This window comes from Toxorhynchites rutilus, chromosome 2, assembly GCF_029784135.1.
Source record: "Toxorhynchites rutilus septentrionalis strain SRP chromosome 2, ASM2978413v1, whole genome shotgun sequence".
Taxonomy (NCBI): Eukaryota; Metazoa; Arthropoda; class Insecta; order Diptera; family Culicidae; genus Toxorhynchites; species Toxorhynchites rutilus.
The window spans coordinates 67245559-67267198 of record NC_073745.1 but is presented as its reverse complement, the minus strand read 5'-3'; the positions used below and the strand labels follow the sequence as shown (position 1 = coordinate 67267198).

General features: G+C 37.3%; 2 protein-coding genes across 3 annotated transcripts in view; one reads left to right on the top strand and one right to left on the bottom strand.

Moving 5' to 3' along the window:
• LOC129771090 (uncharacterized) overlaps positions 1-5802 on the top strand; it is an 86779-nt gene extending 80977 nt beyond the window's left edge. For both annotated transcript variants that reach the window (XM_055774415.1, XM_055774414.1), the window contains one exon: positions 528-5802. In XM_055774415.1, the coding sequence (XP_055630390.1) occupies positions 528-588 (61 nt within the window). In that variant the 3' untranslated portion in view covers positions 589-5802. The remainder of the gene's footprint in view (positions 1-527) is intronic.
• Positions 5774-21640, bottom strand: part of LOC129771091 (solute carrier family 25 member 16-like) — a 54166-nt gene continuing 38299 nt past the window's right edge. The window contains exon 6 of the mRNA XM_055774416.1: positions 5774-6587. Coding sequence (XP_055630391.1) covers positions 6413-6587 — 175 coding nt within the window. The 3' untranslated portion in view covers positions 5774-6412. The remainder of the gene's footprint in view (positions 6588-21640) is intronic.

The window sequence follows — 21640 nt, the reverse complement described above, 5'->3', positions numbered from 1 at the left end:
CAGAAGGCAAAAATCAACATTTTCGACAACTGCTCTTCTTTGTTTTTCATCGAGGTCAACAAGCTGCCGAAGTGGCCCGGGACATTTGCGGCGTGTATGGAGAAGATCTACAGCACGGAAATGGTTTGCAAAGTTCAAAAATGACGACTTTGACGTCGATTAGATGCCACTTCTGAATTCGATGAAGAACGTCTCAAATCACTTTAGAAGGAATTGGCGGACAATTACATGCGGCGAATATATAATCGATTAACTTATTGATATAATTATTGCTTATTGTTTAAATTAAAACTACGCTACGAACCTATTCCCCAACACAATAAAGCGCACTTTGTATTGTATTCAACATAATTGTACGCTCTATGAATACCCCATCACGACAACGTTATTCGATTATTGTAACCATAGATTTCATATTCACCGCACAAAAATCTTCCATCATCTACAATATAGTATTTCTTGCATCCGCCCCGAATTTCACGTACCATCATTTGTATCCTTCTCTTTTTTTCCGTATCACTTCACAGCGAACCACAGCACGGAATATTCGTCCCGTTCAAGAAGGTCGTCATGGCATGGAATTCCTAAAACGTTTATGAGGAGAGAGCGAGAAGTAGGAAGGAATCGGTCGGCACGAGACATCATCCTTTGGAGCATCCAGTTCGAGATAGTACACTCGATAGGAAAAAGCAAATAGCATCTCCTCCCAGTCAGCTACACGTAATGTGATGGAGAGGAAAACCAGGATGAACAGAAGGAAGAACGGCTTTATATGACGTTCTCAAGGAGCAGCTGCACCCGTTTCTTTTGCGTCTCCCCCGAATTCGGGTTTTGCTTGCAGCCCCTATTGGAATACAGTAATTTGATTGGGGGTGGTGTACCCGGAAAAAGGCACATCATTAGAATGAGTTTGTTTTCGTGAAGAAATTGGAAGAATCTTCTCCTGTAGCACTGTGATGGGCAATTAAATGGTGGCAAAATCGTTCACTGGAAAGGCACAAACTTAATGAATATTGATGGGAGAGTGGAGCGTTTGTTTGTGACGAGCCAATTAGTGTAACATTGGTGCTTGAGAATGACAAACTCCCACCCCTGAATCTCCCCGACATGAATCAAAAATTGAAGACTGGCTCAAGTAAATTACCGTACTCATTCAGGTACTTGTCTAGTTGGTCTCTAGTCAACCCAACAAACTAACCCAATATGTGTGAGCGGCGCGGTGAACAAACCAATGCTAGCCTAAGAGCAATTCCAAATGAAATCGACAAATGACAAAACATTTTTGATTGGAATGAAAGTTTGTACTCCGTTTGGGTTGGAGGAAATATGAGTTTTGAACAGCATTTGGGATTTTTTTTTGACTCAAGTGGGTGGTGGAAATGGAACTTTTTTCCCTTTTTTTTCCCCAAAAATGACTTTGTTCAAAAATTCATAACCTCTGAACTATTAAACTGATTCAGATGATCAGCATATCAAATTGAAGCCAATAAGGCATTTCTTATCACATCAAATTTGTGGAAAAAATGATCTTAGTTGCAGAGATCTAGTCTAGTCGCATAGGAATATTGAACGAAGACTGAAAAATCATAACTGGAAAACAAAAACCAACACATTTCTGAATTTTTGATACGTTACGAAAAAAAACTTCAGCTTTCAAGGAGAAATATGAAAATAAAAAGCGCCCTTGGCCCGAGATAAATCTATAAACTATAAAAAAAAACAAATGAAGGGCTTAGGATGAAAGGAGTGTAAGTGATTTGATCGATTTCTCTACATCGATTCTCTCTTCTGGACATAACTTAGCTGCAAATACATTCCCAGTTGTATTTGACAATGTGAAAGATAGGTCAGAACCTCATCTATCGGATTCTATAGCGAACTTAAATTGGAACTTTTTTGCAGTTGAGTTATTAACTAAAGAAAAAGTTGATGAAGAGAATTCGATCAAGTCTCTTACACCCCTTGCATTCTAAGGCCTTCTAACACAATCAACAAGTACGAAAACAAAATCATGTTTTTTTTTCAAGCGTAATATTTTTCAAAAAGGACTGGCTTATTTGATATGTCGATCTGTATCGGTTTAGTAGTTCAAAAGTTATGAATTTTTGAAGAAAGTCATTTTCGGGAAAAAGAGGTAAAAATTGATTTTTCGAACCACTCTAAAATGGAAATGGGCAATCTAATAAAAAAAATACGAGTCTAATCTGTTGCGATAAGGAACAGAACTACCAATTTTATATACATTTGCTGTATAGACAAAAGTATTTTATGTAACATGAAGTTGTATATTGATTATTATTTATTTTCAGAGACTGTTGTTTTTTTTTGTACAAATATATGTACTTGTCATGTATGTATTTTTGATTTAAATGAAACGAAAAGATAAAGTGCATTTTGAATGATAAACCAGGTTACATATTTGATTAATTTGGAACCAATCCGATTGAATTCGTATGAATTTGTATTAGAATAATTGTTTCCTTATACGGCTTTTCGCTTTGCGGCCAATTTTCGTGGAACGAATCTAGGCCGTAAAGCGAGGTATGGGTGTACACTATGGTGAATGCAATTTGAAGACATTTGGCATCAACAATTTTTTTTCGAAAACCCCAATTTCCTTTACTCCCCCCTTGGGTGATTTTTCGATTTTCAAAAAACTCAAACTTTGGCCGCTTTGCGCCACTCTCCCTTGATTCCGATTGAGCTAATATTTGGCATAGGGTTTTTTTTCGAGGTGGTGTACACTGAGAAAAAAACTCTTTTTTTATTTACAAAAAAAAAATTTTAATTTGCAATATCTAGAAGATATATTTTTTTTATTTTTTCATATAAAATATAAGTCATGTAAAAAATTGTATGTTAACAATCATTTTTAGCCACAAATTATAAATCCTGATGTGATTTAAAACAAAAAAAAACAAAACAAAGAACAAAAAAATATTTCTAATTTATTGTCTTTTCTATAGTAAACTAGCTGACCCGGCAAACTTCGTCCCGCCAAAAATTTATTTTACGTTATCACATTCACGTTTTATTACTAAGCGCACGTTCCTGGGTCCAATCGCAGAACTCTTCATTGATTGATCTTCTAATTTACCCTTTTACTATAAAGTTCCTAGTACTTCTTCCATAACTCGTCATTATAATATGAAATTATTTACAGACACAATTCTCGTTCAAGATTTTTCAACCACTTGCAAATAACATGTTTCTCCGTTACATGGAATAAATGTTTGAAACAGAAATTATGATAGAATAAAGACCCAAAATTGGACAATTCCTTGCTCTTATCAACACATTCGGCGATCCATTTTTTGTGTATAGATAGAAGAAGATATAGGAGTGCGTTTTATCACATTAAAATCCATTTCCACTTTCGAACAAAAATCAATTTCGTTAGCGCAAACATCAAATGGACTAACAACGCTTGTCACTATGTAATCGTAGAACATATGGATGCTTCAATTGCCAAATCGATTAACTCCATAAAACAGGATGTTGAGAAAAATGATAAAATATTAAATGTTTTATTATTATTTATTATTCAATGCCTAAAAAGATTTTGTCATTTAGTGCTGTTGATACTTATTATTAACAAAATTTGCCTTTAATATATACAGTTGGGGGCTAATCAAGTGCTTTGATACTAAAATTTAATAATATTCAAAAAATGGAATTTAATCCATTTGACAAGTGAAGCTTCCATATAAGAATTGAATTTTCCGAATTTTCCCATTTCCCGTCAAAGTTCTATGGAAATTTGCAATTGTCATGTTTGGTTGGAATATGTATATTATTTTTACGGGACCCCCTCTTCATTTCAGAAGAGGCAGAGCTGTCATACCATCATAGAAACATTTCTCGTATCCAAAAACCCTCACATCCCAAATCTGGCCCCATTTACTCGATTAGTTCTCGAGTTATGTAGAAGTTTGTGTTTCATTTGTATGGCAGCTCCTTGCCTTTAGAGAGGGGGAAGGATTGCCAAACTACCACAGGAACATGTATTGCCCCCTAAAACCTCCACATGCCAAATTTGGTTCTATTTGCTTGTTGACTGAAGAACTACAGTTATGCAGAAATGTATGCTTCATTTGTACGGCAGCCCCCCTCTTAGAGAGGGGGAGGAATGTGTATTCACCATAGAAACGTTTTGTGCCCCCTAAAACCTTCACATGCCAAATTTGGGTCCATTTGATTGATTAGTTTTCGCGTTATGCAGAAATTTGTGTTTCATTTGTATGGCAGCCCCCCCTTAGAAAAGGGGGGAGGGGTCTCGAAAAATCATAAAAACCTTCCCCGGCCCCAAAAACCCCTACATACTAATTTTCATGTTGATCGGTTGAAACTTTTGAAAACATGTGTGTTAATACAAAACGTAGCGATAATGTTTTTCAACGTAACTCCTAAACACATAATTTTACCATAATGATGTTTTTGGAAAAGTTGTTGAAAATTATTAGTAAATTCGTAAAATTCCATGAACAAACATACTAAAAGAGCCCGTTTACTATAAGAAAGACTATAAATTAGAAATATTTTTTTAGATATTTCGAGAATGGCTGCATTTAGAAGGAGATTGATAAAGAGCTTTTTTGTTTTGAATCACATCAGAATTCATAATTTGTGGTCAAAAATGATTGTTAACATACAAAAGTTCCAAGTTTCGAAAATTCATAAAAATTCGATGTTCCACAAAGTTTGTAAAAGGAGTTTTACCATCTTGGACCCATTTTTTCAATTTTCTACATGACTTCTATTTTCTATGGAAAAAAAATGATTTAAAATATGTATTTTAGATATCGCAAATTAAAGTTTTTTTTTTCAGTGTATATTTTTTCACATTTTAACATCAATACTATATAACTCTTTAACTACTTTAATAACTTTTACACTATTTCGACACGACGCATAGCTTTTGAGATATAAATTATCAAGGATTTCTCATACTAAAATCGATACGCCCTTTTCAAAAGTTATACTTAAGTCAAAAAACTCCCAACTGCTGTGGAAAACTCATGTTTCCTCCATTCCAAACGGAATACAAACTTTCGTTCGAATAAAAAAAAAAGTTTTTAAAATAGGCCTGTTTAGCTCGATTTCTTTTGGAGTTGCACCTAAAGTAAACGTAACCAATATCCTAGCTGTTGAATATTCTAGTTACAATGCACAAATATACCTGTTGCAAATATATGTGTATAAAAGGGATAGCAAACCAAGAAGGAACTCCTGCTCTCGTTGAAACCTCAAAAGCGCAGAATATTTTTGATATAAATGTTTGTAGCAAACTTACCGCCATTAGTAGCATGAAGTGTGGTTTGAATATTTGTTATTCTCGACAGATCTCCTTCGAGCTTCGAGCTTGTTTTCTATTGACCACAGGAACATACTCCCAATGCCACAGGACCACAATAACAGATACAACTTGATCACATCCCCCTAGAGAGAGAGAGAGAGAGCCTTCGATCAATAGAGGAAATAAACAAAAGCTCCGCACGCCCCCGCAACACACGCTAGTCTACTGAAGCAACAACAAAAAAAAATCAAAAGCAAAGTATTGTTGTGAAATAAGTGTAAAACATTATTACTGAACGTGTATCATATACCTTTTGACTGTGCTAGGAATAGATATGAGGGAAAGCTGTAAACAGATGTGACATTATATGCGTATATACGAAATATAGTTAACTCAAAACGTTCAACACAACTAAATCCTGCACAAGAGAGATGTCATAAATGTTAAAAAAAGGGATTTCAATAAAAGAAAGTGATGTAACAAACAATAATAATGGAAGCCGTTTTTATTGAACTTGGTCGAGTATTTACATCTGATCGTATTTGAATGAGTAATATTTCCTTGTTTGTATCTTCTAGGTTGAAACTTTATCGCTCTGGCCCGATAAAGACTGAAGAACTGAATTTCGTTCTGCACAGCAACTACATTCTCATTTTTTATCTAGAAAGTTAAAACTGGCTAACTTTAAGTACGAATCTACTACCAAATTGTGCCTACACCATATTTTGCCTAATCCTAACTATGTAAGAAAGAGAGTGAAAAATAGTCCCCTAAATTGAGCTAGTCAAGTGGTAAGAGAAGGATAAAATAAATACGAGTGTCATTAGGATCAAAACGTTGGGAAGGGATTCAAACGAAATAAAACAAAAAAAACTTGTCAGCTGTGTTCGTAAATGCATAGTAAAGTGCTCTTTCAGCAGTAGTTGTCCCGGTAAGGTTCGAGCGCGTGTGAGATAGAACGTTGTCTGGGTGTTAGGCTTCCGCTAACCTATCGCTATGCCGCATTCACTCACGCACCCACGCACTCATTGCATTCCCTAGTGTCCCTAACACACCCGTAGGCGTTGTTCCTGCAGTTGAAGGCCATGGTTTTGTCGTGTTTTTACGCATATTGTCTTAGACTTTCATGCCCGTGTCCAGATTGAGTGTCTGCTTCATCACTTCGTACGTACTGAAGGATACCGCCACCATTGGAATCGCTCGGAGATAGTTGATGGACATGCCCCGGTAGAGGCCCTTTATGATGCCATTCTCTCGGTAGATGATCGCCAGGGTGCTGAACATACCCATGCTGTGAATGAGAGAATGAAATGAATATTATAGTTTTGTGTTCAACTATCGCATCGGCAAACGTATGCGGTATGGACATTGCTAAAATATCGTATCCTATATTTAAAGCTGACCGGGCAATCAGTGGAACCCAGGATTGCGGGCGAGACACCGCCGCTTCCGACGGCGGGTCGGCGGTGCACTCGGATCGCGTCATCTCGGCGGCTTGGGCAGCCTCGATTCCATATCCTCGTTTAATGAGGACTTCGTCCCTATTTCATTGACTTCAGAATACATTTCGAAAAACGAAAACGAGAGAATAAATTGATAATAGAAATGTGAGGCATTTGTATACATGATGGTTTTCCCGCGCCACAATATTTCTAGCCACTTAGAGGCGAATGAACTGAAAAGTTTAAAGCCTCTTTAATCCAACATCATCATCATCTAGCCACTTTTTCTAAACGGTTGTTTCTGTTGCAGTTGTTCACTGCGGCGATTCATTCCGGTCACGTGTTCGAATTTATAACAGTACAGAATATCGAGTCCTGATCAGATCCAAATCATATACAGTCTATCACAAAGTTGAGTATACACCTCGTGCTGGTTTGTTATTTTTGAGTTTTTCGGGATTAAAAAGTAAATAATTAAATGCGATTTATATTCAATGTAAAATTGACCCATTTTACTCTTATGTAATGAGAAAAAAAAATTAAAATGGTCACATTTCTATTTAATGTTTGAAATACAAACAAAAAATCTCTAATTTAGACGTAGCAAAATTGAGTGTACAGTGCAAGTTCTTCTTAAAAAGAAAATTGAAATCAGTTCAGAAATGTTAACAGATAACAGAAATCAAGAAATCTAGTATGGCCCTCCTTAGGCGTCCAACATTTCCTGCAAGCGCCGAAGCGAGATTTCTGGCCACCGTTGATGGAATGCTCTCCCAGATCTCCCTCATCGCCGTTCCGCCTTTATTCCCTGGACTTTTATTCTTCAGACTGTTCTTGATTTACCACCATAGATGCTCAACAGTGTTCAAGCTCGGTGATTTCGGAGGGTTTTAACGAAAATATGTACGAACAATCCTCCGCGAATAACAGAACCGAAAACAAAAGTTAGTATTAAGCCACGTTTTACGGATCTTTTCACGAATTGATAAAACACGTGCCGATTCGTTCGATGCCAAACAATCGACTGCATTTAATTAACCTCTTTCTTGACCTCCACGCAATGAGGTACATACAGTGTTGCCAATGTTCCAGTTTAATTTGGATTCTTCCAGTTTTTATAAATATTATTCAGTTTTATTCAGTTTTTTATATGTGTACATCAGTTTCTCCTATTTTATGTAAAAATAAATTAACAATGTATAAATATTATCCTTCCCTCACCCTTCCTCTCCCTCGATCAATTTTATTTTTTGTCCTCCAAAACATTCTGAAGTTCGGAGCAATTGAGGTACCATTTCAACCACGGCACCAGTCGTGCTCATAGCAATAAATTTTATTCAAAGCGGTTCATAGAGCCCGCGTGCTATGCTGGCTTCGAATTTTATAAACATCTGATGTTATTTGTCCTCCAAATTATTCTAATGTAACCTTGTTACCGTTCACATTAATGGGATATCTGTTTCTCTTGGTTTCTCAAAGGATTTTTAGTTCTAAATAACAGTAATATTAGGCATGATTGAAAGTCTCCTATTTGACGAATGGTTCGTAATAGAAAGAGATTAAGCACACGTTGCATAAAATATGCACCATATTGTTTATATTCGAAACGTGCATACTTTGTATATTTCAAAAAAAAATTTCTCGACCAGGAGGAAATACTTAAGGATACCTCATTTTGATCTTGATACCAAAATTTTGTTTGGACTAGCTTGATATAAGAAATAAAATACCAAAAAATAAGTCAAAAATAGAAGAGAAATAGCTTTTCAATACCAAAATTTGCTAATTAAAATTCCTAAGTAATACTTTTTTTTTTATCTTCGCTTATTTTTCGTCAGCCTATTTCCGCCACTTTAGTGCCAATCACCGACATCAGGGAGGCGACTCCACCTGTTCCTACCTATCAGACTCAACAACTCATGAGCCGGGCCAACTTCTTTTACTTCCGCTCCGAAGGAAGACGTAACCAGAGATTTTTCGCCTCAGAAAATCCCAACGACGCCAGCTGGGATTGAACCCAGGCCGATCGGATTGTGAGGCTGTTACGCTAACCATACAACCACTGGCGCCGTCTTAAGTAATACTTGAGCATTGTTGTTTTGATATTGAATGTGCTCATTTTTGTATTGGAATTATATTATGGGACACCACTCACCACGATTGTGACCTGTAATTGGTCATTTCAATCTGGGGTCATGATTTGAGTCCCAAACTCGATGTTTACAAAAATATCCAATTAGAGTCGAAAATGTCCAATTATTCGTGTCTAATTACAGATCTTTCAATTGTTTCAGCCGAGAACCGAGAAACGAGAATTGAGGTTAGGCTCGGTGCATTGATCAGTTCGACTGAAAAGTTTATAAGGTAACACAGTAAAACTATTTTTTTTTTTGCAAAATTCAATTTTATTATTCAACATAATATATAGCGATATAGCGATTTTAGCGATCTTGCAACTTGATACCATTTTTATAGTGCTCTTTCGGTTTTTCCTCAAAATAGGCCTCAGTTTCGGTAATCACTTCATCATCGGTCTTAAATTTCTTGCCAGCAAGCATTCTGTTCAGGTCTGCGAACAGAAAATAGTCACTGAGGGCCATATTTGGAGAATACGGTGGATGCGCAATGCAATGCATTGATTTGTGATCCCACTGACCATTCAACAAGAGCCAACGGTTGTACCGCTCATGACAACTCTACACGAGCTGAAGATTGTACCGCCCAGTGACCATTCTACCCTGGATTCCTCGAGTCGAGAAGACGCACCACGCTAGATGTGGGATTAGTGACCATTTTATCATTCTATCAAAAAGACCCACGGTTCTATTATGAGCCGTGGCTCTTTTTTGAACCGCGGTTCATTCAAGAGCCGTTCATTTGAAAACCACGGTTTAAAAAAGAACCGCGGTTCATAAAAAAACCGTGTTTTTTTAAAGAGCCGGCTTATTGGTAAAGAACCGTGGATCGTACACTCGTTCTGACGAATCATGGCCTGCGGCAGTGCTGAAGAAATATGTTTCCCATGATGCTCTTTAAGCGGTTTTATTTAGCTGTTTGTATGTTTGTAAATTTTAGCGGATTACATATTTTCTCGAAACCCCATAAAAATGGGTATCTAATGAAAGGGCTTGACTAGTAGAATATAGTTATTTATGAAAAATGCAAATCCAAAATGGTCGCCACCTCAATATGGCGAAAAATGTATTTTTTTTCAAAACCCCATCAATATGGGTATCAAATGAAAGGGCTTGACGAGAAGTCATTTATGAAAAAAGCAAATCCAAAATGGCGAAGTATGTATTTTTTTTTCAAAACCCTATCAATAGGTATCTAATGATAGGATTTGACTAGTAGAACACAGTTATTTATGTAAAATGGAAATCCAATATGGCGGCTATTACAAAATGGCAGACAACAAATTTCTTCAAAACCCCATCAATATGAGTATCAAATGAAAGGGCTTGACTAGTAGAACATAGATATTAGGCTGTCAGAAAAGTCCTGCGGTATTTTTTTTGAATTTTCATTTGTTCATAAAATTAGTTACAATCATCTGTTTTAAGTCAAATATGCGCCATTTTGTTCGATGACTTGTTCCCAACGAGATGCCAACTTCATAATACCCCTGTTATAGAAGCTCGCTTCCTTATTGGCAAAAAAACTCGGATAGACAATTTTCACAGGCCTCTTTTGTGGCTAACTTCTGACTACCTAGCTCGTTCGCCATGGACCAAAACAGGTGGTAGTCACTTGGTGCAAGGTCCGGACTATACGGCGGATGCAAAAGAACCTCTCATCCGAGCTCCCGGAGCTTCTGGCGCGTCACCAAAGAAGTGTGTAGCCTGGCGTTGTCCTGATGGAAGACAATGCGGCCTCTGTTTATCAAAGATGGCCTCTTCTTCATGAGTGCTACCTTCAAGCGGTCCAGTTGTTGGCAGTACAGGTCCGAATTGAGCGTTTGGCCATAGGGAATCAGCTCATAATAGATTATTCCTTGACAATCCCACCAAACACACAGCAGAACCTTCCTGGCCGTTAATGAGGGCTTGGCCACCGTCTTAGCCGCTTCAGCGGGCTTCGACCACGACCGTTTGCGCTTCAAGTTGTCGTAAGTGACCCACTTTTCATCGCCAGTCACCATCCGCTTCAGAAACGGGTCAATTTTGTTGCGATTCAGCAGCGATTCACATGCGTCGATACGGTAAAAGATGTTTTTTTGCGTCAACGTTTTTTTACATCGATCTTCTTTGTGAATCCAAGCTTCTTCAAATGGTTAATAACGGTTTGATGACTTATCCCCAGCTCTTGGCCGATGCTACGGCTGCTACTATGCCGGTCTTTCTCGGCTAATTCAGCGTATTTGTCGCAATTTTCGACGACAGGCCTTCCGGAGCGTGGCGCATCTTCGACGACCTCTACACCAGAACGAAAACGTTGAAACCATCGTTGTGCGGTGGAAATGGAAACTGTATCGGGTTCATAAACTGCACAAATTTTATTGGCAGCTTGAGATGCATTTTTGCCTTTGTCATAGTAGTACTGTAAAATATGTCGGATTTTCTCTTTATTTTGCTCCATATTTGCGACACTATAACTCACGAACGACTTAACCAAACAAAACACTGTCAAAGACTATATTATAGCGCGCAAAAATGCATTTTCAACAAGCTATAGTATGACTCGATACAATGAATACAACTAGACCTACGCGCTTACAACGACACCTCGCGGAAATACCGCAGGACTTTTTTGACAGCCTAATATTTATGAATAATGGAAATCCGAAATGGCCGAAATTGGAGTCGGATAAAGGAAGCTAAAAATGACATCCATAGAATACACGCCTACGAAACTACCACAAATCGTTAGTGATGAAGCGCGGTCATCTGTATGGGAGGAGTGTGTTGCATTGGTTGGGAATCTTCGATCCTCACATGATCCAAAAACTGCTGGAACAACATTTGCTAAGAATAAGCGACTCTTTGCTTTGGCGAAATGAAAGGAAATCTATCTCTCCGTGGCTCGACCATTTTTTTTTAAATATTATGTATTTTGGGCGACTTTAGTACCATGTGAGCGAGTTTTTCCGAAAGCAGGATAAGTTTGCAGTGAAAGATTATTGCAGATTATTGTGATGGAGATATATCAGAGAACAAAAACCGTTCAGATATAATGGTTTACGACAAGAGCGAACGGAAAGTCACCATCATCGATGTCACCATTTCGCTGAACCATAATCTGGAGGAGACCCACGGTCGCAAAATTTGCAAGTACCGATCATTGGTCGTGGAAATGAATAAATAAATAAATAAATAAATGGATCAATATCTATATATTTTATTTATAAATCTCGTGGTCGAATTTCTGCGAAACGGCTCGACCGATTTTGATCAAATTATACATGAAAAACTTGGTAGGCATTAGAATAGGTCGTAAACTATACATGATATAAGATATCAATTACCGTATGTTTGATACCGATTAAGGTTGCCATATGAAGGAAGAAACTGATTTTTCTGATTTTGTTGCATTTTTTTATTTGGTCTGAAAAAATACATATACAGTAGAACCACGATTATCCTCGGAATAGTCGGGCAAGTTTCCCACGGATAACGAAAATCACGGATAACACAAAAAAAGATTAAAAATGAGGTGCAAGCATATATTTCAGCATGAAAACTATGTTTAGCCAATACAGGAATCATTAAACTATCCATGTACACCAGTGGACAAATAATGTAAAAGCCATGACCAAAAACAAAAGAACATGAGCCTACCACTCACTGACAAATTCCGGTAAGGCCTATATATTTACTATGAAACTGGCTGTCGCGAATAATCCGCACCGCGCATTCAATTTTATAGGTCGTTGAATCATTTAAACACACTTACGATAGATCAATTATTTATTGTACAAGAAAAGCTCGCAAAACATCTACAGAACCTTCTCCCTACGTTTATTGGATTCTGTGATTCATCAAGTCATTCAGTTTTTTGTGTTCAGTTTTGCACCTGTACAAGACGAATGCAAAATTGAAAACAAAAAACTAATTCAAAAAGTTTCCAAATTTGGCCACTACATATGTCACAATCACCAGAAGTGGGTGTTCCATTTCTGTATCATCTAAGCTTTGAACGCGTCAATACTCAATAATAGAATGAATCCTGGGATACGGATCATGAATGAGTGGTTGAGAAACCATCTTCATCAATGATTTTTGACTGCTACGTCTACACTACGTCTACCGACTACATCAAAAACCGGGAACACGTAGTCTGTTTCGTTTCAATTGTTGACTTGTTAGTGTTTAATTTGCATACAATCACCCTCAGGTTTACTAGCCATCGTGTAGCTGCACATTCAACGCGTTCCAACATCTCGCTTCGCATCGATACGTCTGTGCACCCTACATCTCTCCAGACAGCTTGACGCCTTCAAAACTACCAACTCTAGTGTATCCAATAATCGCTCGCCATGTCCCTTCCTCTTACCACAATAGACCGTATCCGTTGGTGTCGCCACTAGCAGAGCACCGTCAAACTGTGCAACAGTTGTTTGATGAGATTCCCGATATAGTGGGTACCGCTAGCCAGGCCCGCCAGCGCGGATGACGCAAAAGGTACTCTATCTGACACCGTGTGTGTGTTTAGCTTTTGGCATTCGCTTTGAAAGAGTCAATATCGATGGTGGTGCTGATTAAATTTCCACACTCATCTTTCGTCACCACCTGCAGCACAACTTGCAATGGCTATCCGAAGGTTGGGTTATTATTAGGCGCACTCGAATGCGTCGTTATTGCTGAGGTGTGGTGGCCACGAACTCTCGACAGGCGGTTGGAAGAAATCCACAAAATACGATAGAGATGAATAGCAATTGGAAATCAAATGTTCGACATGTTTTCAACTTGGTTTCAAGGAGGGGAACAATTTGTATGTATGAATTATTTCTACCAAGAGTGCATCATAATGACGAAATGCGATACAATGTTGCCTCGAGCGCGATGCTGTTATTCTTCATGGAATGAGGCAACTTTACTTTGCGGTTGCTTTGGCACCGGCTAAAGGGTGTGTCACATCAAATTGCATCACGGAAAAAACGCTGTAGAAATTTAATTTTTAGGAATTATATCTTCAGCTTTCGCTTATAATCAGATAAGAGTGTATAGATCACGTTGACCATGCTTCACTGTCAATTTTTCGTAAATTTGGAAAAATGTCATCGAACGAAAAAGAGCGTCGTGAATTAATCCTGTGCACTCATTTCGAGAATCCGGAGTTGTCACATCGGGACATCGGTAAGATGCTGGGAATCGTCCCATCCACGGTCAGCAGAGTACTAAAACGATACTTCGAGAACCTAACCATCCACCGGAAGGTGAAGAACGGCAAAAATGGATGCTCCGTCAGTGAAAAAGATCACAAGCGCGTAGTTAAGCAGTTTAGACGTGATCCGAGAAGTTCGGTCCGGGATGTCGCCAATAAGCTGAATTTGTCAAGTTCATTCGTCCAGCGGACCAAGCAGCGGGAGGGCCTGCGTACATACAAGGTTCAGAAGGCTCCTAACCGCGACGAAAGGCAAAACATGGTGGGGAAGACGCGAGCCCGGAAGCTGTACACCGAAATGCTGACGAAGCCGCATTGCCTGGTAATGGACGACGAAACCTACGTCAAAACGGACTTTCGTCAGCTGCCGGGCCTGTTGTTCTTCTCCGCAGAGGACAAATTCAGCGTTCCTGAGGAGATTCGCAAGCAGAAACTATCCAAGTTTGCCAAAAAGTACATGGTGTGGCAAGCGATCTGCTCTTGCGGAAAGCGGAGCGCCCCCTTCGTGATGATCGGCACGGTAAACGGGCAGGTTTCCCTTAGGGAGTGCCTACAGAAGCGCTTACTACCACTATTGAAGCAGCACGAGGGCCCGACCATCTTCTGGCCGGATCTCGCTTCGTGCCACTATTCAAAGGACGTGTTGGAGTGGTACGAAGCCAACGGGATCACCTTCGTGCCAAAGGAAATGAACCCGCCCAACGCGCCGGAGCTTCGCCCAATAGAGAAATATTGGGCGATTATGAAGCAGGCCCTCCGGAAGAACCCAAAAGTTTTCAAATCGGAGGCGGACTTCAAGAGAAAATGGATTTCTGTTCAAAAAAAACTACAACCTGACGTTGTACAGAACCTTATGGACGGGGTAAAAAGGAAGGTGCGAGCATATGGGCTTGAGCTAGAAGTATGAATAAAAAGAAAATGCCAAAAGTTGTTAATAGTTTTTATTTTACTGTCTAAAATTTTCAAAAGGATCGGTCTACTGGGCAAATTTCTACAGCGTTTTTTCCGTGATGCAATTTGATGTGACACACCCTTTATGTTTAGCCGGACGACACGCAACGGACACCGCTGGAAAACAATCATCAGATGCCTAAAGTTACATAACTGCTGAAGTCACATTAATTAGTTACCATTAGTTGAACGGAAAATTCAATTATAATATCAATCCCTCACACCACTACGGTTTAATTAATTTCCATATCCATAATCGATTTGACCTGTGCAAAAGCAATATATCAATCATCATAACCAATTTATCAACCACCAAACCACCGAGCGATAATTGTGTTTATATAAAACATTATGAGTAAGTAAGCAAAGCAAGCACAACAGCTGATGAGAGTTACCCACCTTCTAATTAGCGATTTCCCATTCCAGTTTAATTAGTCGATAGTTTGTCGAGTGCACACAGCATCCACCAGGCGTCGTTGAGGTCGTCGTCGTCGTTGTTGTTGTGAGCATCGTCACACCACGTGCGTCAAAGAACACAGGCGCCGGCGAAGGGAAGTCCCAGAAACCAGCCATCGGTAGCAGTTTTGTTTTTTTTTGGAGTTGAATCGTCGTACCGTAATTTGGGTTGATCAGTCGGTTTTTGGTTTAGCATTAACGATTATTTACAGAGTTCATTTGTGTATGTGGTGATTTGTATTGTTGTTAGTGTACAATGCAGCAAAAGAAGCAATATGAATAAACCGTCGATGCAGATTGTAAATCAGCGATTATTACCATCACCAGTGCCGTATGCATATTGGAAAAGATTTCAAAAGAGAGAAAAAAGGAAACATTGATTAATGTTTAATAATAATTGTAACATTTTTGGTTGTCGTTTTCTTCAGTTTCAAAGACTTCTTGCGTGTTATCACAAATCAATCAACTCATTTTTTACGAGAATAAATCAATTTAACCATATTTTTTTCTTTTTTATATTTGATACGCTAACCCGGCGAACTTCGTCCCGCGCAGACTTCTCTTTTTATATGAAAGCTTTTAAACATTCACGTTTTCTTACTAAGCGAAAGTTTATGAGTCCAATCGCAGAACTCTCCATTGATTGATTACCTTTTGACCCTTTACATTTTACTTTCTCTATAAACATTCTAGTGCTTTTACCATAACTCGTCATTATAATATAAAATTATTTTCAGACACAATTCTCGTTCAAGATTCTTCAATCACTTGCAAATAACATGTTTCTCCGTCAAATGAAATAAGGGAATGTAATAAAATGGATACAAAAAAATATAATGAAATGAAGACAGCTCAAATCGGACGATTCCTTCCTCGGGTTTTGCGCTTACCAACACAATGCGATTTTTTACCTGAAAATCCATTTCCACTATCGAACAAAGATCAATAGCGCAAACATCAAATGGACTAACAACGCTGATCACGATGTAATTGTAGAACGTATGGGAATTCAATGTTCCCATTTTCCTTCAGTGTTTTTCGGAAATTTTCAATTCAGGAGGTCGACTTTGCTCCCTTGGCCGAGTGGTTAGCGTCATAACTAACATGCCGGGTGTTCGGGTTCGATTCCCGTTCTGGTCGGGGGAATTTTTCGTCAAAGAAATTTCCTCCGACTTGCACTGTGATCACGCGTATTCTAGAACTTGCCACTCAGAATGCATTCAAGGCGTGTTATTTGGCATAGAAATCTCAACTAAGTACTAATAAAAATGACGCAAGTAATACTACGTTGAGACGGCGAAGTTCCTCTAGGAACGTTAGTGCCATTGAAGAAGAAGAAGAAGGTCGACTAAAACTCCAAAATGAAATTCCCTGATGTTCCCTGATTTTCCAGTAATTTTCCAGAAAAATTCCAGGCGCAGACGACTGGAAAATATATGTAAATGTTTCAAAAATTAAATGATCTTGAGTTAAATGACGACTAAGAAGAGACGAAAAAGTTGAGCAATATAATTTATTGACTCTTTGCGGTCGTATGTCTACTCTCAGGCACCAAAACAAGGAATCATACTACATACTTTATTGAACCAACCAACTTTTCCAAACGAATTTTAATGTCTATAGAACCTACTCACGAATTAATGCGGAGCCTCTATGAATAATAGATAACGGTACTCAGTATAAACAAAAGATTATCAGCGTGGAAAGGTAAGAGAATCTCCTTCCAGGGGAAATTAACCCTTCCCCGTAGAACATCGAGTCTCACTCGTGGGTACTTGAATAACATAGGGCGCTAGAACGCTCAGCAGGTTAGTGAAATCACTTGATGTGTGGCGTATTAAATAATACGGGAAGGGGTTAATTCGACCACAAAAGGTTAATATAGAGCAAAGTTATAACGAAGAGTACAGTGACCGACACAAAGAAAAATCAATCTCCAATATGAATCAAAATTAGAACAAAACATATATTTCTTCCAAACTATTCTTGATTTCTTTTTAGGGGCTGAATGTCTACATACCACGTGAACGAAAGAAGCACGATTTTAGACGATTAAGGGAATAATTGTATTGCGCCTATATTGCATTATAGATTTGTCAATTTTATGTTTTTTTAAATAATAAAAATTATGGATAAATTAATTCAAGTAAATAAATTGTAAGTTTGGGAAATAAAGACTGGAATGGAGCCATCATTGTTTATAAGTAACGCAATATTGCTTTGCTTTGAGAGCCGGTAACGTAAATCTTGTTTACTTTTAGTCCTTAATCTTGAAATAATAGATCTATATTAACTGTAGCTCGATCTCCCAAAAAGTGTCTTGTATTGCTCTCCATTTTTTCATCATTCCATTTGTTTTGTTGTGATTTTTTACCACAAACATTTGCATTATGATACAGGTCGAACTCGATTATATGTGATTCGATTATATACTATTTTTGACTCGATTATATACAGTTTGAAAGAAATGTTTTTTTATATTTCAAATATGACTTATTTGAAAAAAGGTAACCTTTCAACGTTAAGGTGAAATTTAGGTAGCTATTATAAGTACAGTGGGTGAAAATCGTGATTTTTTAACATTTTGCCTGAATTTTCACCAGGAACTATATATATCGATATTGCAGCGAAATTAAGAAAGACAGACGTTGAGTGTCAAAGAACAAATTGTAAAGCGATTAGAAAACTTTGTTTTGGTTGATAAAAAATCAAGTTCAATATGAATTTCTGGGATAAAACTAATAACAACACATTAAAAATTGCTAACTTTTAAGATCTTCACTTCCAAAAGGTTATTTAAATCCGCTAATTTAGATGTTACAGTACTATATTCTGTACTAATTTTTCTCATCTTTCAAATGGAAACAACATAATAGTCTTACGTAGCGTACTTTTTAATGTAGAGCCAGTTAGAGGCCAGAGAATCAGAAACAAACAAAAAGTTCTATTACTCTGGCATTGTTGAAATTCGAACATACACTGCGTTTCACAACTATGGAACCACTCATTTTTTCGGAGTTTCCAGAAATATGAAAGAAGTCGGTTGAATCGAAGTATATAGTGTAGGATATAGTAACTATCTTCATTTATCAGACTGCCCATTTGAACTTTATTGTTGCGTCGAGGCGCGAAACATACAAAAAACTAAAATTCCAGTGTTTAATAACTAAAGAACCAGATGGAGAAACTCTCACTCCTTTAAAAAGTTAACGTCAATTTCACATGAATTACAATATGTTTTTGATTCGTATGTCATCTTCAGTTCTCAATCAGTTCAAATAACCCATTCGGGGTGGTTTAGACCAAGCTGCTTCATGTTGTATTGTGTATCTCGCTCTACGCAGAGGATACCTCATACTGCTTGTTAACTGCATCTACTATCCGTACGATCACTTCTCATAAGTTCTTGGAAGGGTTTGATTTTGGTAAACAAACTGACCAGTCCAGAATCTGAAGCCCCTATTCATTAAACCATACCATAACTTTTCAGATTTTATGAATTGATGCCAAATTACCCAATTATCACGTTGCTGTCAGACATACCCCATTCCGTTTAACACGCAACTAAATTTGCGTAAGTCGACATTCTAACAAAAGCAATTAATTCCTCTGGTATCATATATTGTTTGCTGATTTTTTTTAGGACTTGATAGATCATTGAGGATCAATGGAATTGAGTATCAAATCAAACTACGCTTGTAGTTAAACATTTATAGAGTTGTTTATTTTTGGTCGTAGTCATTTTATTGTCACTGAATTTTTATAGTTTTGGGCTATGTATGTCTAAAACACGTTCGAAATAAAATAGGAAAAAAATCTTAAACGAAAGTACGCAATTAGAATTTTTTTGTAGACTTTATTATTTCTTCCAAAAATTCATAACGAACTGTAATGTTTTCATAATGTTTCATAATGTAATCAATCTTCCCAAACTACTCTATTATTTGTTTTTCGACGCCAGGCACCAAACAAGTTCTTTTACTCTTGCTTCAATTTCGTTCTAAGCATCTACAAAAACTACTAAATCTACTCCGTTGTGTTTAAATATACTTATTGTAAGCATGACGCATGCTGACACAAAAACCAAGGAACGCATAAATAACTAGCACAGAAAATTTGCGTTCAAAATATTGCAAATAATAATAGATTCCTTTTTTATCTCTTTATCTCTTATCCACTTTTGAAGCAATTGTTCAACTTAATTATGAAAAATGTACCCATAATGAAATTAGTACAATGTATCAATTGTATTCGAAAACAATCGCGTTTTATTTATCTTTTTCAGTCTCCGGTTTTATTTCTAGAATTTGTATCTTTGGGATCGTACGAAACAAGGTGTTTGGAATAAAATTGTTGCAATAATAAAACACAAATGTTTATTATATTTTTGAGAGGAAATCACAAAAACTTCTAAAAACCATTAACTATAAAAACATACTATTGAATCTGTAATAGCTGATTTCATGATATGCCTAGAAGTCCCACCCTAAGATATCCTCGATAATCACCGTAACCCTGTAATCAATGCTAAAGGAATTTGCAACAGAATAAATTTACCGAAACCGTCAATTTGACGGATTTCAAATTTCATGGCCATAAATTTAAAATAATTTTTATGTATTGTTCTAGTATTTTATGATGACTTTTCATGAGATTTAAGGATAGTTTATTATTCATATTCAATTTCTGTTTACCGGCTCCAACTTTCATAATCAGTACCACCTATACCTATTTCTACCGATACCTATTTCTAATTGACGAATCTTGCAATTTCAAAGTTTATAGCAATCTATGCATCATCCATGGAATGGTGGGCATCAATACGTATTTGCATTCAATAAGACATGCAATTTCGTGCAGTATACGCACAATAGTTGTGTTTAGAGTAGTCAGGCAATTTAGAAAGTATGATCACTCTATAATAACAAAATTGTTATAAGAGAGTAAATAAGGCTTCTCCACAGGATGTCTAACTGAAACCGTCGTGTATCCTTGAAATCGTCGATCATTCTCTAGACTGTAGAGTTTTTAGTACTTCGAAGAATCTATTCAAAGAATTTGAAGAACTCACTAATATAAGTGATGACTGTTCGGACACTAATTCAAGTAATAATGATTGGGACATATCTTACACGGAAAATAAACATTTTTTTCAGAATCCGAAGATACTTCAAATGAAATGGAATTAGAATATATGAGGGGCTCAGAATGCAAGGGGTGCTAGTGACTTGATCGATTTCTCTTCATCAACTTGAGGTTCTGACCTATCTTCCACATTGTCAAATACAGCCGGGAATGTAATTGCAGCTAAGTAATGACCAAAAGAGAGAATCGATGTGGATAAATCGATCAAATCACTTACACCCCTTTCATTCTAAGCCCCTCATATAGAGAAAAGTGAAGATAAAATTCCTCAAAAGCGCAGAAAGCGTGCGAGAGTATATACAGGTAATGAATCGGATAGCGAAGCAGATACAGGAAATAAACCTAAGAAGGAAATTGATATCGACGGTACAGAATGGGTAGAATTATGAAATGGTTATGTTGGTAGATTGCCATCACATGTTATATTCAAGGATACTACGGGCCCAACTGGTTTTGCGAAACGAAACATTATGCTTGGTAATGTTAGTAGTGTGTTTCGATTTATCATTGATAATCGAAGAAAGCTTGCACTGAGCTACAGGCCAGAACAATACTATAGAAGGACTGGAATATTGATATCGATGAACTATACGCTTTCATAGCCATTTTATATGCTCAAGGAACCTACGAAGCGAAAAACATGGAATTATCATATTTGTGGTCCAAAAAATGGGAATCTTCTTTTTTTCACGAAAAGTTGTGCAGAAATCGATTTTCAGAAATCATGATATTCATTCGTTTCGATAAAAAAAAGGGAACGGAATGCTCGATAACAAACTGATAAATTTGGATTAGTTTCTGAAACGTGGAAATCATTCATTGAGAACAGCCAAGCTTGTTACAAACCTGATCAAAATATAACAATAGACGAGCATCTGTTTTCTACAGAGGCAAGATGCATATTTCTGCAGTATATGGCAATTAAACCGGACAAGTTCGGAATAAAATTTTAGTTAGATGTAGACGTGAAGAGTAATTACCTTATAAATGGCTTCCCCTACTTAGGTAAAGATAAACTTAAACCATC